This window comes from Pelodiscus sinensis, chromosome 4 (genome assembly GCF_049634645.1).
Source record: "Pelodiscus sinensis isolate JC-2024 chromosome 4, ASM4963464v1, whole genome shotgun sequence".
NCBI classification, from domain to species: domain Eukaryota; kingdom Metazoa; phylum Chordata; order Testudines; family Trionychidae; genus Pelodiscus; species Pelodiscus sinensis.
In genome coordinates this window covers 65,773,795-65,788,050 of record NC_134714.1, presented here as the reverse complement: position 1 = coordinate 65,788,050, position 14,256 = coordinate 65,773,795, and the positions used below count along the sequence as shown (strand labels likewise).

General features: G+C 43.0%; 1 protein-coding gene across 1 annotated transcript in view; it reads left to right on the top strand.

Moving 5' to 3' along the window:
- SPTBN5 (spectrin beta, non-erythrocytic 5) overlaps positions 1-14,256 on the top strand; it is a 138,800-nt gene that overhangs the window by 51,580 nt on the left and 72,964 nt on the right. Inside the window, exons 33-35 of the mRNA XM_075927199.1 lie at positions 626-805; positions 2,048-2,251; positions 5,125-5,274. Coding sequence (XP_075783314.1) covers positions 626-805; positions 2,048-2,251; positions 5,125-5,274 — 534 coding nt within the window. The remainder of the gene's footprint in view (positions 1-625; positions 806-2,047; positions 2,252-5,124; positions 5,275-14,256) is intronic.

The following is a 14,256-nucleotide window of genomic DNA, read 5'->3' as shown; positions in this document are numbered from 1 at the left end:
ACCTGAGGTAAGCAATGGCCATCTGGAGCCAGCTCCAATCTCCTGCCCCCATCATGAACCCTCTCCTGCACCCCAACTCCCTGCTCCAGGCTCAGCTCAGAGCCCCTCTCACACTCCAAATCCCTTAGCCCAAGACCAGAGCCTGCACCCCAACTTTCTGCCACAGTCTAGTGAAAGTGACAGAGGTTGGGGGAGGAAGGGAGAGAGGATGGAGTGAGTGGGGATGGGGGTTTGGATAAGGGGCACGAAGGAGGCGGGGCCAGGGTATTTGGGTCTGGATTGCACCTATATTCAAAAAGTGATCTTGTGCTTCAAAAGGTTGGTGACCCCTGTCCTAGACAGACTCCTGTCTTTACACACTGGATAGTGAAAAGAGGAGCTGTGGCTGTGAAATAGCTAATGAGAAGTGTGCACTGCAGTGGTGAACCTCAGCAGGCACTGGGGGTCACTGTTACTCCATGTGACTATAACAGGCACAGGAGCAAACTTTTGTTCTGAAGTGTGTAATGTGAATTCCAATGCCCTGTGCAGTTAATATATATCTTGATATCAGTTCTGTGATGCCAACTGGCCCTCCGGGACTTTTTCCTTCTTAGCCTGTCTGATGACTTTCTCCTCTCTGCAGCTGCAGGAGCTGGTCGATGCTGCAGATGACGTGCTGGCCCGGTGTTCTGAGGGACAGGTGGCAGACCTGCAAGTGAAGCAGCAAGCAATAGTGGAGAACTGGGGATCCCTGAAGACTAAAGTGGAGCAGCGCAGGGAACATTTGGAACGGGCCTGCAAGCTTTACCAGTTTCAAGCAGATGTGAGCACTCTGGCCTTCTGTGTTCTGTCTTTCAATGCACAAAGAAATCTGACTTGTTATGTGAGCATGAGCATGTGTGTTTGGCACACAGCTTTACGTGATAGAATGTGAGTGCAGACAGGTGTTTGTGCGTACATTTGCTAAATGTATAAGAGCTCAAAGCTGTGAGTGTGTGTATTAGTAGATGGGAAAATGCTGTGCAAGAGGTGTGTTAATATGCAGAAATATGTGAGGGTAGATGTGGCGTAGGGCAACTGGCACAATTTGACATCAATGTGCAGGTGGCAAAGGAGACTATATATTTTTTTGCTAATCTCTTAATCTCTAAATTTTCATAGGCTGTGTCTAGACAACATGCCTCTGTCGTCAGAGGCACGTAGATTAGACACATAGGCAAAGGTAAATGAAGCCGCGATTTAAATGATCGCAGCTTCATTTACATTTACATGGCTGCCGCGCTGAGCCGACAAACAGCTGATCAGCTGTTTGTCCGCTTAGCGCGCTAGTCTGGACGCTCCCCTGCCGACATCAAAGCCCTTTGTCGGCAGCCCCGTTATTCCTCGTGGGATGAGGTTTACCGGGGCTGCCGACAAAGGGCTTTGATGTTGGCAGGGGAGCGTCCAGACTAGAGCGCTGAGCGGACAAACAGCTGATCAGCTGTTTGTCGGCTCAGCGCAGCAGCCATGTAAATGTAAATGAAGCCGCGATCATTTAAATCGCGGCTTCATTTACCTTTGCCAAAACAACAAATCTACATGGCTCCGTCGACGGAGCCATGTAGTTTAGAAGTACCCATAGATAAAAGGACAACAGAAATCATCTTGTTATTGCTGATGGGACAATACACAATGTTGTTGTAGTTCTGATGTTACGACAAAAGATCTGTGGTTTTTTTTTTAAGTGGATATTCCTCTGAGCTTATAATACTCCCCTGTTTAGGTTCACAATTAAAGTCCTGTACGGATACAAAATTTGTATCTGCATCCATATCTGTATTCACAAAAATGAGCCATGGATATCTGTCGCAACATCTGCAGATCTGGATACCCATGGTTATAAAGTGGATATGTACAGATTCGTGGGCTTTATCCATAATAATATTACAAGGCTTAATGGAATATTATCCTTGTTCCCTATGGCTGCATTGTCTCTTATGAGAAGTGAAGAGTTAAGCACTGAGGTAACAGTCTGACAACCTAAGCCTGAGACTAACCTGACCCTGGACTTTTTCTTGAGTTACAGGTGTGGGATTATTTCTCCTGGACAGCAGAGATGATGAGGGAAATGAAGACTAAGGAGACAATCCGGGATATATCCAATAGCAGTCTGAGGCTTACCCAACATCAGCAGCTGTTGGCAGAAATCGAGGCTCGAGAGGAGACATACAATCGGGTGGCACAGCTAGGACAGTTGCTACTGCAGGATGAGAAAATATCATCAAAAGAGGTAAACAGAAACCATTTGATAGCCTTTTTGGGTTCACAGTCACACGCAGAAGTGTCACATACAGTCACAGATACCATTCTGGACACAAGTTGGGCTTTGTTACATAAACACACACACAAACACACATCACGATCCACACCTAACTCAATATAAGATCTGCCTTGGACACACATGAATGTTCTTTCAGATTACTTCAGACCTGAATCTGGAGCCATGAAGGAATCATACAAATACTTGACAACACTGAGTTTGGGTTACCTAAGAGGTTTAAACAAAATACAGGACTATGTAGCACTTTAAAGATTAACAAGTTGGTTTATTAGATGATGAGCTTTCGTGCACCAGACCCACTTCCTCAGATCAAACAGTGGAAGAAAATAGTCACAACCATATATACCAAAGGATACAATAAAAAAAAATGAACACATGAAAAGGACAAATCAAATTTCAGAACAGAAGGGGGATGCGGGGGGCGGGAGGAGAGGTAAATGTCTGTGAGCTAATGATATTAGAGGTGATAATTGGGGAAGCTATCTTTGTAATGGGTAAGATAACTAGAGTCTTTGTTAAGACCCCGGCATAAAGTGTCGAATCAGAGGATTCCCTTTCAAGTGCAGTTTTCTATCACTAAGAGGTTTAGAATCTTTTAAGCAATTATTTAATGCTACTTACTTTCCAAATTGGATTTTTTACAAGTTCTTGCTTTCTAGTTATGGCAGTACCTCCATACTACACCAGACCAGATGAATGAACCAAAAAGACTCAAACACATACAAAAATCTAAAATAATGACACAAACTTTATGAACCCTTAAATGATGCTGAAATAGATACACCTCAAAATACAGAAGATGGGAAGCAGAATTTTGGGATGCCAGGACCAAGCATCCTCTAAAATGTCCATGCAACCATCTGTTTCTCATGATGGAGAGTATTCCAGTATATCTTGCATTCTTACAACCCAATAATCACCAACAAAATGAACTCAAACACTGTGGTGTCCAACCTGTTCTGCTACAGCGAACTAGCCACACTCAACAACCAAATAGCCACATTATTCAAGCCAACTAGCCACACTCAATCAGCCAAATAGCCACATTTGGCTAGTGGCTACCGTGTTGGACACCACGGACCTAGCATATCTTTTGGAAAGGATGTAGGCAAACTGCCTGCTCTCCATTCAATTGTGGGAGAACAAAACATTTTAATCATTTATACACACAATCTTATAAAAAAATTAACATTCTCTTCAGTGAAACCTCAGCCCATTATGTACCAGGGGAAATTCTGCTAAACCTTCATAACTGAAGTTGTAATAAGACACTTGTTAAAATATTAACTACCACTGCAATAAAATACATTGTCTCAAAATAAAACCTTGTATGCAAAGACCTGGCAAGGGACAGTGCTAAAAACTAAAGGGATAGCACAAATCACAGCTCTAATGTGATTGTCCTCAGATCTGCTTGAGGTTTGATAGTCTTCAACCAAATCCATTTACAACAAGCAAGAAACAGAGACAAATCATAATGGCTCAGAGCTAAAACATGTTGTGCTGCAGCCAGGCAAGACATCAACCTGTTGTTCAGCTCCTTGTGAATGATTGATTTGTAGCTAGTGAGGGTCTAGCAGCTTATGTACAGGACTGGATTGAAGCACAAGTTGGCTACGTCTACACTGGCACCCTTTTCCGGAAATGCTTAAAACGGAACAGTTTTTCCATTATAAGTATTTCCGGAAAAGCGCGTCTACATTGGCAGGATGCTTTTCCGAAAAAGCGTCCGTGCCAATGTAGACGCGCTTTTATGCAAAAAAGCCCCGATCATCATTTTCACGATTGGGGCTTTTTTGCAGAAAAGAAATCTGTGCTGTCTAGACTGGCCCTATTCCGGAACAGTTTTTTCGGAAAAGAACTTTTGCCCGAACGGGAGCAGCATAGTTTTTCCGGAAAAACAATGATGATTTTACATTAGATCATCATTGCTTTTCCAGAAAAGCAAGCGGACAGTGTAGACAGCTCACAGCTTATTCCGGAAAAGCGGCTGCTTTTCCAGAATAAGTGGCCCAGTGTAGACACAGCCGTTGTGTCCAGGTCAGATGACTCTTAAACACAGAACCCCACACCTCCTCTGAACTTTGCTTAGCGCAACTTATATACCATCACATCTGGTTTTGAAGTTTCCAGAAGCCTGAGCAGAGTTCTTGTAATTAATAAAATGTTCTGTGCTTTCTCCTCTGACCAGCCTATCTCTGAGTGCTTATTAAATATTGCAATGTGCACCTACCATAACCATAATTGATAATCTTACCAATTCCCAGCCTGTGAACAGCCTTGAACATGTAAGTACAGTTCAAAGATTAAGAAGTTAATGTTGATAATGGGAGGCCTGTGTACACCAATAGTTTTGGCAATTGGAATGCCATGTATTTCAACACTGATGTGCCCTGTGTTCCTACATCCTGCTTTATGGCACACCGCCCTGGTGATGACAACTCATTCAAGTCTCTGTCTTCTAGACTTTCAGTGGTACTTTCTGTGCCTGCTATGGTAGTCATGGATACCAGAGAATAAGTTCTGCAGAAGGAGCCTAAGAAACAGTTACTATTGCTTTATGCTTGGCGTGGGTTCCTACATATATATACAGACATACACTGTCACAAGACTCCTCCACATGAGAAATCGGACACCCCACAGCTTCTCTTTGTGCTTATATAAAAGTGCTAGCATTTATTCCTGCTCTCCTCTGTTTGATAACTTTGGCCAAAGTGTCATTGAAGAGGTCACTCCCAGCTCTATTTTCCTCTTACCTGCCTCCCCCTTGTCCCATGGGCTCCAATAATTAAGATGGGTTTTTCTTTGTGTGTCACCTCCAGATCCAGCAAAAGTTGCAGGCTTTATCGGAAGAAAAGAATAATGTGTACCATCAATGGGAGCAGAAGAAGGCATGGTTGGAAAAGATACACCAAGAACAAATGTTCTACCGGGATCAGGATCATTTGGAAAAGATTCTGATGTCTCAGGAGGTAAGTAACCTATGTTTCTGAAGAAATGCTTCCAGCCTAAAACTCATGAGACAGTAAAATAATACCTGGGTTTATTTGAAGACCCGGAGCATTGATGCATACAGGATACACTGAGGCAGAATGTCAGCACTTGAAATGTATTTCCTTACCAGTATAAAATACACTCATATTCTTTTTTTCTTCCCAACTTTTTCCTGGTGGCAACTTTTAAAAAACTCATCTCCAGTACCAGGCATTATACCTAAAGTTCCCCATCATGAACACTGTGAGTGCAATCTCTGGGGCTCTTCTCACACTGACAGGTTGCTAGAATGCAACAAATATGCCAAGGGCATGAGTTTTTCTCAACAGCAACTGCCATGCCCAACACAATGGATGGGATGAAGCGAATTAAAGCAGGTAGAATCTCTGGGTAGCTTCTCTTTGAGAGGTCATTTTAGGACATTTATTCTTAGTTAAGTCTCTTAGATTGGTGACAGTGCGGCAGAGCAGTTTCAGACTTGGTTTGGACCTGCGCAAATGCTTTATACCTTGGTGTCAGTGGAACTTTCCCAGATGCAACTGAGCAGCAGCCAGCTTCCCTACAAAGTGTGCGTGTTCTCCTCAGCCACCAGCATTTGGGAGCTGCATTGGCAGGGTGTCCCTGAGCCAAGCCATGCAACAATATTTAACCCTTTGGGGTACGGGGCCTTGAAGCCACTGCTTCTTAGTGGTTGTAGTGAATGTGTTTGTGGTGAGAACAACAGGTGACCCTTTTGGCAGCCATGGGCTGAGTTCTGAGTTTGCGCTGAAACCTGAAGCCAGGAGAGTTTCACGTAGTTTCAGGTTTCTTAGTAAATGTGGCACAGCTCTGCTGGCTACAAAAGTGTATTTGTTGCTCAGCTAACAAATGACACAGGTTGGAAAATACCTACCCTCAATTCCTGCCAAGGAAAGGGCTGAAGGACCCCTGCCAACATCCCATGTGGATAACATCAGCAGGGGAAGCTCAGGCACTGTGAAAAGACTTTATTCAGGGTAAATGCTGGCTTCGGTGTATTTTCTTAAGAGTGAAATGGAGATTAGCCAGCACACAGATGTGTGCTCAACAAGAAAATATAATATACCCATTTCATAAGTACAAGCTGCTGCCCAGAAACGTTTCTCGCTCTGCCTACATTGAGAAATGCAGTTGAAAATAAGAGCTACAGATGAAATTGGAGTTTCTTATTCTATTGGTAAAAGCAGCCATTTTGATGAGAATGGATAGTCCAACATAAGGGAGTGTAAGGCAGTCTCAGTGACGCTTTATTACCAGTTCACTCATTTATTCCCCCTGAAAATGCATTAAGAGCTACAATATTGTATTGCATGTTATTACGTCTTGTGGCAGAGCAAATCTCCACTCCAGTCAGATCAGAAGCAATACCCACCATTTCCCCCAGGAGTGCAAGACAGATCTAGCATACTACACCTCTTTTATGGGTGTGTCTAGACTATACTTCTCGGTCGACAGAGGGATGTAGATTAGACACATCGAAAATGCTAATGAAGCTAGGATTTAAATATCCCGTGCCTCATTAGCATAAACATGACTGCCGCTTTTTTTCTAAAAAGAGTTTTTTCTAAAAAAACCCCGGCAGTCTAGACGCAGATCTGTCAAAAATAAAGCCTTTTTCGACAGATCCTGTAAACTTCTTTTTCTGAGGAATACAGGATCTGTTGAAAAAGGCTTTATTTTCGACAGATCCACATCTAGATTGCTGGTCTAGAACAAACTCCATTTCAGAAAAAAGCAGTGGCCATGCTAATGAGTCACGAGATATTTAAATCCCGGCTTCATTAGCAATTTCGATGTGCTTGATTTGCATCCCTCTGTTGACAAAGGAATGCAGTCTAGACGTAGCCTACGTGTACATCTTCTCAAAGGTGGCACATACAGGATTGTTGATAAGAATCTGGTCTTTTCCATGCTCTCAATCAGATTGCATGGGCAAGGATTACACAAGATGGTACTGGTTTCACATGGAAAGAGTCAGTATCCACCAATTCCAGTGGTTAGATTGGTGCAGATACCAGCAGGTATAGCTCAGTTTATCTTTACTTACATATCCATGTAAATTGGATGTTTCTGTAAACTGCTGGATAAACAGCCTAGGAGAGTCCAGTCCACCATCCACAGAACAGGTGAAGCACAACACAGTCCAAGCTTCCACTGACTGCCTTGCCAGCATACCTGACCCCTGATTCAGGGGACTGTAGCAGGCAGTTCAGTCCTTGACCTTTCTCTGGAGACTGCCAAGGTGCCAGTTGTGATATTGGTTTCTCTGTTGTGCATACCTATTTACAGAACTGACACCAGCAAAAGTAGAGCCAGGAAAGCTGGCTGCTTTGCTTCTGTCTTCCTCCTTATAAAACAAAAGACAGGACTATGCTCATCACCTAATAAACCATCTTGTTAGTCTTTAAAGTGCTGCATAGTCCTGTCTTTTGTTTCAGCAAGACCAGACTAACACGGCTACATCTCTATTACTATTCCTCCTTATAGTACATCTTAGGGTCGGGGGCAGAGTGGCTACAGCACAAGTAGGAGACATTGTTGCAAGGGTGCTATAAGTTGTGCAGGGGCTAAAGCAGAAAATCAGTGCACTATAACTGACTGACTGCCCCCCTATCCTGGCATTCAGCAAAAACTGAGCACAGCAGAGAATCTGCCCTATGTGATTTAAAATAACTCTCTTGGTGTGGAAGGAAGAATTTTGAAAGTATCTGTTTCTCCTTCGTTCTTATACTAGTCCCTTGGGAACTTAAATGTGAAACATTCACTCATATTTTTTCAGGCTTGGTGTATTTACACAGGTTTGGTATTGTAGGGTTTCTGGTACTTTGTTTCAGGTTTAGTCCTAAAGAAGAATTCAATGGAGTGTATTCACTCCTTTAGTTTTAAATAGGAAGGTTGGTCATGTATTGCCATAATCAGCTTTGACAAGTGCCTTTTAAAGGTACCTATTGAACTCAAGTAAAGCATCCACATGAGACTAGTCAGATTATGAGATACCATGGATTTGTGTGAAACAATCTGTGCATGATAGCCAATTGAATGTTTCCCTTCTCACTGATATAGCCTCTATCCTCACTAAGACTACAGTGACACTGTAAGCTACGGGTGTGAGTTGCACCTCATGTAGACATACCTGCACCAGCTCTCATTGAGCTAGAAAGCTAAAAATAGTAGTATAGTGCACAGAATGGCAGCATGAACTAGCTGCCTCAAATACAATCCCACCTGAACTCCATGGGTATGTACTTGAGCTGGCTAGTGCATTCTGTTGCTGTCTGTGCTGCTGTGGCCATACTACCTTTTCTCGCATGCTGGCTCCCACAGGCTGTGGATCACACCCCTAATTTGTCATGTAGACATATCCTGAAATGGAACACTGTCTGGAAGAGCTGTCTTCATGGATAGAAAGCAGGTGATTCAAACTTCAGACCAAGAAACACATAAGTGATGCGGATGGGAAAGGGAAGACATAGAACTTGCTAAAACATGTGGTAAAGAAAATAGACTCTCAAGCTAGTGCGAAGCCTCTGGGTCAGATTGGACTCCTGAACTTGCAATTTGCTGCAGTAGCGAGAAATGTTTGTTTTCACTGAAAAGCCAGAAAGTTTATTTTCACCTGAAAATTCATCTGCTGTAACTCTCTTTATCTGATATTGAATAGAAATGTCACAGCAAGACTGAAGTTTGTCTAGTATGTATGCATGCCTCAAAAGTTAAAAATGCTGATAGAAAAACATCTTACCTGCGTTTTGCAAAGTTCACTGGTGCTCTGTCCATTTTTAACCTCTACACCAAGTCCTGTTTTCACTTCTTGAAGCTGATAATGGTATGGGTCCTGGCTACCATGGATACCTCCTTATTCTCCATGGCCCTCCTTCTACACTCTGCAAGGATTATGAAGCTGGAGAGGTGTAGGGTTAGGCTTTGAGGCTGCGTAACAGTTCTCCATGACAGGACCTGACTGTGGAACTCCTTGCCAGGAGAGACAAAATGGAGCCCAAGCCTGAATATGTTAAGTTCGGAATATAAAGCACTCTTCAATGAGAGAGCTTTCCCTCAAGGAGTGGAATTTGTAAAGAATTATGTCTCATGGTGGCCTAGGGCTCCTATATCAAGACTGTATCAGTGTGTTGTCAGTTGTCTTATACTGTAAAGTCTTTGTGACAGGGACTGCCTTTTTGCTCAAAGAGGTTCTCACGTCAGCATTCTTACCTCCCCACATGGGAATTCTTCACACGGATTCTGACTCTGGACATGCTTATGAATAAAGAGAGAGTATTATGAGATGTGGTGGAATCCTCTGCAGCTGGTTCCATCCATCTTCTGGGTCCAGAGTTTGTTTGATAAAGCAACTCATTGGTATTTATTAATTTTGTATCATATGCATATCCATTAAAACAGCTGGGGGATTTATTTCATCAGCCTGAGCACTACTATGTCTATGCCAAACTAAAATGCAGCAGAGTAGTCGTACAGGTCCTCTTCCATGGTGGCGTGAGCAGGAATGAAGGAGAGCACTACTTTAAACTGGTATTTGTTAATGAGTGTGGTTGTAGCCATGTTGTCTGTCTAATTTCTTAACATGCTGTTATTCCTTCCTTTGCCCCCCGAGGCTTCAATTGTGGACTTCCAATATCACTTCCACAAGGAGAACTTTGTCATTTGCAGACCAAACTGAATACCTGTTTAAAAAGGATCCCTGAGGCAGGCAAACACTTCAAAACCCTTGTCCCTTCTTTCTGACTCTGTGTGTGTGTGTGTGTGTGTGTGTGTGTGTGTGTGTGTGTGTGTGTGTGTGTGCGCGCGCGCGCGCACACACGCACCATGTGCGTGCATGCACATGCGTGTGTAGAGGACGGGTGGGTGACATTACCGTGTCTTTTTGTAGCCACGTGTCTGGAGAATGTGCTTGCGCCTCTTTAACATAGTTGCTTCAGTCAGACCCTTGTTCTGGGTTGTTTATGTACGCAGACCATGCTGCATATACCTTAAACAAAATCTCTGCCAGCAGCAAGGAATAAGGGAAGGAAAAAGGTAAGCAGCATAGTGTTTTAAACTAGAACTGCTTTCTCATTCGTTCTCCATGCCAGTGTGACAGGTTTGACTTTGTGCCAGCATCTTAGGTTACATCCAAGTTACTTAAAACTTTGAAGGATTTCAGCAGGGTTTAGTCTAGGATTGTTTTGTGCTAAAGAAAATAGAACACATGTGGAGGAAATTAGTCAAACAGCTATCTTTTTTTATTACTGAATTTTGTTGTGCCATTGCTTGGAACAGTTATAGGAAATTCTTCTAAGACCTGTGAACAGAGATCTTGCCATTCTGAGTACAGACAGGCAGCGTCTGAGAGAGATGAAAAATCTTGCTTTGTTTTTTAACAGAAGCAGACCTTTATATACGCTGCTCTCTCCCAGCCCTTTCAAGGCGACAGATGCATTACTTAGGTTAGCTGCTTTGGGGTTTTTTTCAGGGGCGACACAACAGCAAATTCAAGGTCTGTCTCTGACGAGCATTCTTGGCTCACTCTGCCTCTGGCTGCAGTCTCACTGTCAGAACACTCAGAGACTAGAGACTCATGCTTGATAATTTATCTTTCAGACCATCACATGCTCATATCGTTTTGCAGACGGGATAGGTGGCAGTGGTGGTTGTAGTGTTGGAAGAATAGAGCTTTTTATTTTGAATGTGGATACTTTAGTTTATCTTTTTTATTTTTTGGCCGAGGAATGTTTATTAACTTCTCACTCCTTCACATCCGAGGAAGAATGGAAATTTCCAGTGCCAAAGGAAGAAGGATTAAGAGTTTATTTTTAAAATAGGGGGAAAGGCAAGTTGCTATTGCTTTGGTTTGCACCGTTTAGGACTGAGCTGCAGAATGTCATGCGGAGACCGTCATTGCAAGACTTCATCTCCACCAATCTATGTTTCCACTGTCGAAGTGATGCTGTCTTCTAGTAGAATGACCCCACCACCAACTTTTGAATCAGCTGTGCAGGGACGGCCTTTCCAAAAGATGCCATCTTCAGCGTGGTATCTTCCAGCTGGTCAATCAGCAGCAGAGAGTACTCCAAGAAATGTCACCTTGTCACCACACAACGTATCTTCTGGAGTTCACTGTTCAAGGTTAGATGTCATCCTGGCTCAGACAAATAGGAGGAAAGTTTTCAGGAAAGATAACTCATGCGTTAATCGTTCTGATGCGGCATCTAAATGTCCCAATCTTCGCAGAGACCCTAGGGGCAGTGGATATGGGAATGTTGGCATTTGGTCTGCACCCACATCTTGTAAGCCTTCTGCTGCTGCCTCCTCAAAAAATCCACCAAACTGTACATCGCGTCTAGATATTGTTCTGTCTGCCATTCCAGATGTTTCACCGCTCGATGGCAAAAAGATACACGCAACTCTGGCATCGTGTAGTTCAGCCCCACCCCAGTGTGGCTACAGTCAGTGCAGTGTTCCAATCCCAGATCTCCATGCTTCAGTGAAACTCTACATTTCAACCTGCAGCTTGGCAATAAAGCCTTTTAGAACTGATACCCAAGTGAGCAACCATGCTCATTCCAGCCTCCTTGTGCCACCACTGGAGAAGGTGTCTGGTACATCTGCTGGTCTCCCAATGGGATCCCAGATGCTCAAGCAAGGTTTTTCCTCATCTGAGTCTCCAGCTCTTCAAATTACAAGATTTCATGTGACTTCCTCTGCTGAGTGCCCGGACCTTCCCCAGCAAGCAGTCTCCCGAGAAATATGGCTGTCCCCAGCTGTGCTGACTAGAAGAGAAAGTTCTGTTGGTGGAAGTGAGCTCCCCAACACTGGTTTAGATCCTGATCTGATTATCTTTCAGAACCGCCCTTCATCTGAGCCAGCATTTAGGAAGACTCAATGTGATAGGCTAACACCAGCCCACCACAAGATCTCCAAAATAACCCTGATACTTGCAACTCCTTGGACTACTGTGCCTATCCACGTGGTAAGAGAATTCAGAAAAAGTCCAACACCCACAATCTTTATCAAACAGCATGATCTGGATGCACCTAGCCCACCCTTTCACTCCATGGGGATTGGGGCTGGCCTCTCCCTATCAGTGAATCCAGTTTGCTGTCCAGAATTGCTCTCTTCACAACAACATTGGGCAGCGTCTGGTTCAAGGTCTTCCCAGGAAGCATGCACTGTAGGAGCTGTAGCTCCTGACATCTTCTTAACAAACATACCAGCCTGCACTGCAAATGCGCCACCAAGAGCCGGCAGAAGTGCATGGAGTCCATCTATCTCTGTTAACATTGCCTCCTTTGGAGCTGGGAGGAGAGTGGTAAAGATATCCATTCCATTCTAGGAACATTTGCAAACAGACTTTTCTAAGCCAAGCAATGTGCATTCCTCCCTGCTTACCTCCTGGTACGCCCCTAAAGATGTCTTATCTAGTGGAAGAGACTTGTCTGTGCTGCTTTTGTTTTGTTGTTCTAATGGGTGCAATTGGGCTCAATCCTGCAAAGTGCTGAGAATTCTTTGCTGACCCAGCAACGTGCATTTTAAATATGTAATTTTAAATATGTGACCAGTTCCACCACCACTGTCAATGGAACTGTTCATGTGCTTAATTGTATAGGTGTATTTAAATGCTCAGCACCTTTCAAGATCAAACCCTTTGAGCTAAGAATTGTCCTTTCTCCTTGCCAGTTACTGTGGGAACCTATAGATACCCTCAGTCTTTTCTCTTATATTTTTCTGTATCACAATTTTTATTTGATAAGTTGTCAAATTGTGCTTTATTTCTAAATGCATAATTCCTTTAGCTTTAACTTTTTAATGAGTACCCCCTTGGTCTGCAAAATTAGTATAGTTAAGTGCATAGAGAAAGAGAGCATCTTAGCATCCTCTCCTGGAGGAAAGAAGGGAATTTTGTCACTATAAATTCTGTATATCTGAACAATCTCTTTGCTAATGAAGACTGGAGGAGTTGACACAGATAAGTTTTTGTGCAAAATGTAACATAAGTAAGCATTTTAATGTCGATATTGTTAAAGTGTTAGGATTCTATTTTTAAATCTATCCCTTACTGGATTTTTGTTTTTTTGCATTAGAGAAATATTAGAAACTGAATAGAGATTAAGTTCTGTGTGCTTCCCATGTGTATTTCAGTCAGTAAGGATCATGTCATGTGTTTATATTCATGTATGTAAAAAGCAACACACAAATGGAAAAATGGGGAAGAGCACCCATAAGTATAGGTAATATAAACACACCTCAAGTACTTTGTGAGGAATAAGGCCAAAAGCAGAGTGATGTTAGTATGTGAGACATATGTATATATTTTTACAAACATGGTCTGTCTTACTTGACTTAAAATAAAGAGGTGTCATAGTGTAATTGTACCTTCTAGTCAATACAGTGTAGTAAACAAATAATTGTGAAATATGAATTGCATTAAGTGCCTTATTTACTTCTACTAAGAAAAAATACAACCTTGTTTTTCTCTCTTAAATTTTGGGGTTTAGTGTACTTTCATCAGACTATCGACCAAGTTGACCCCCGCAGTTGCTCCCACCTGTGCTAGCAGAGAACTTCTCTGTCGTCTTTAAGACTTTTCAGGAGCCTAAAACTGTTAGTTTCCACTCCTGGCATTGGCCATACTTAGCAATCACAGAGCCTTCCTCTGAATGTCCATGAGTGGAACCATTGCAGCACTGGTTCCAAGATGAGGGGTGTGGTGGGCAAATACTTGGAGCTGGTCATAGTTTGAGGAGAAGCAGCTCAGAAAGTGAGTGGCTGAAGGATTCAGCCAAGTGCTGAGTTGCAATAATTCTTGTTCTGGGAAAAAATAACATTTCTTGGAACACAAACTTTTCTCTGAGCTGCAACAGCCACGAACAGGTCCTGTATGATGAGCTGGTGAACTTGAGGTGGTTGTGTCCAGGCAACATAGTTACACTACTAACCAGAATGTT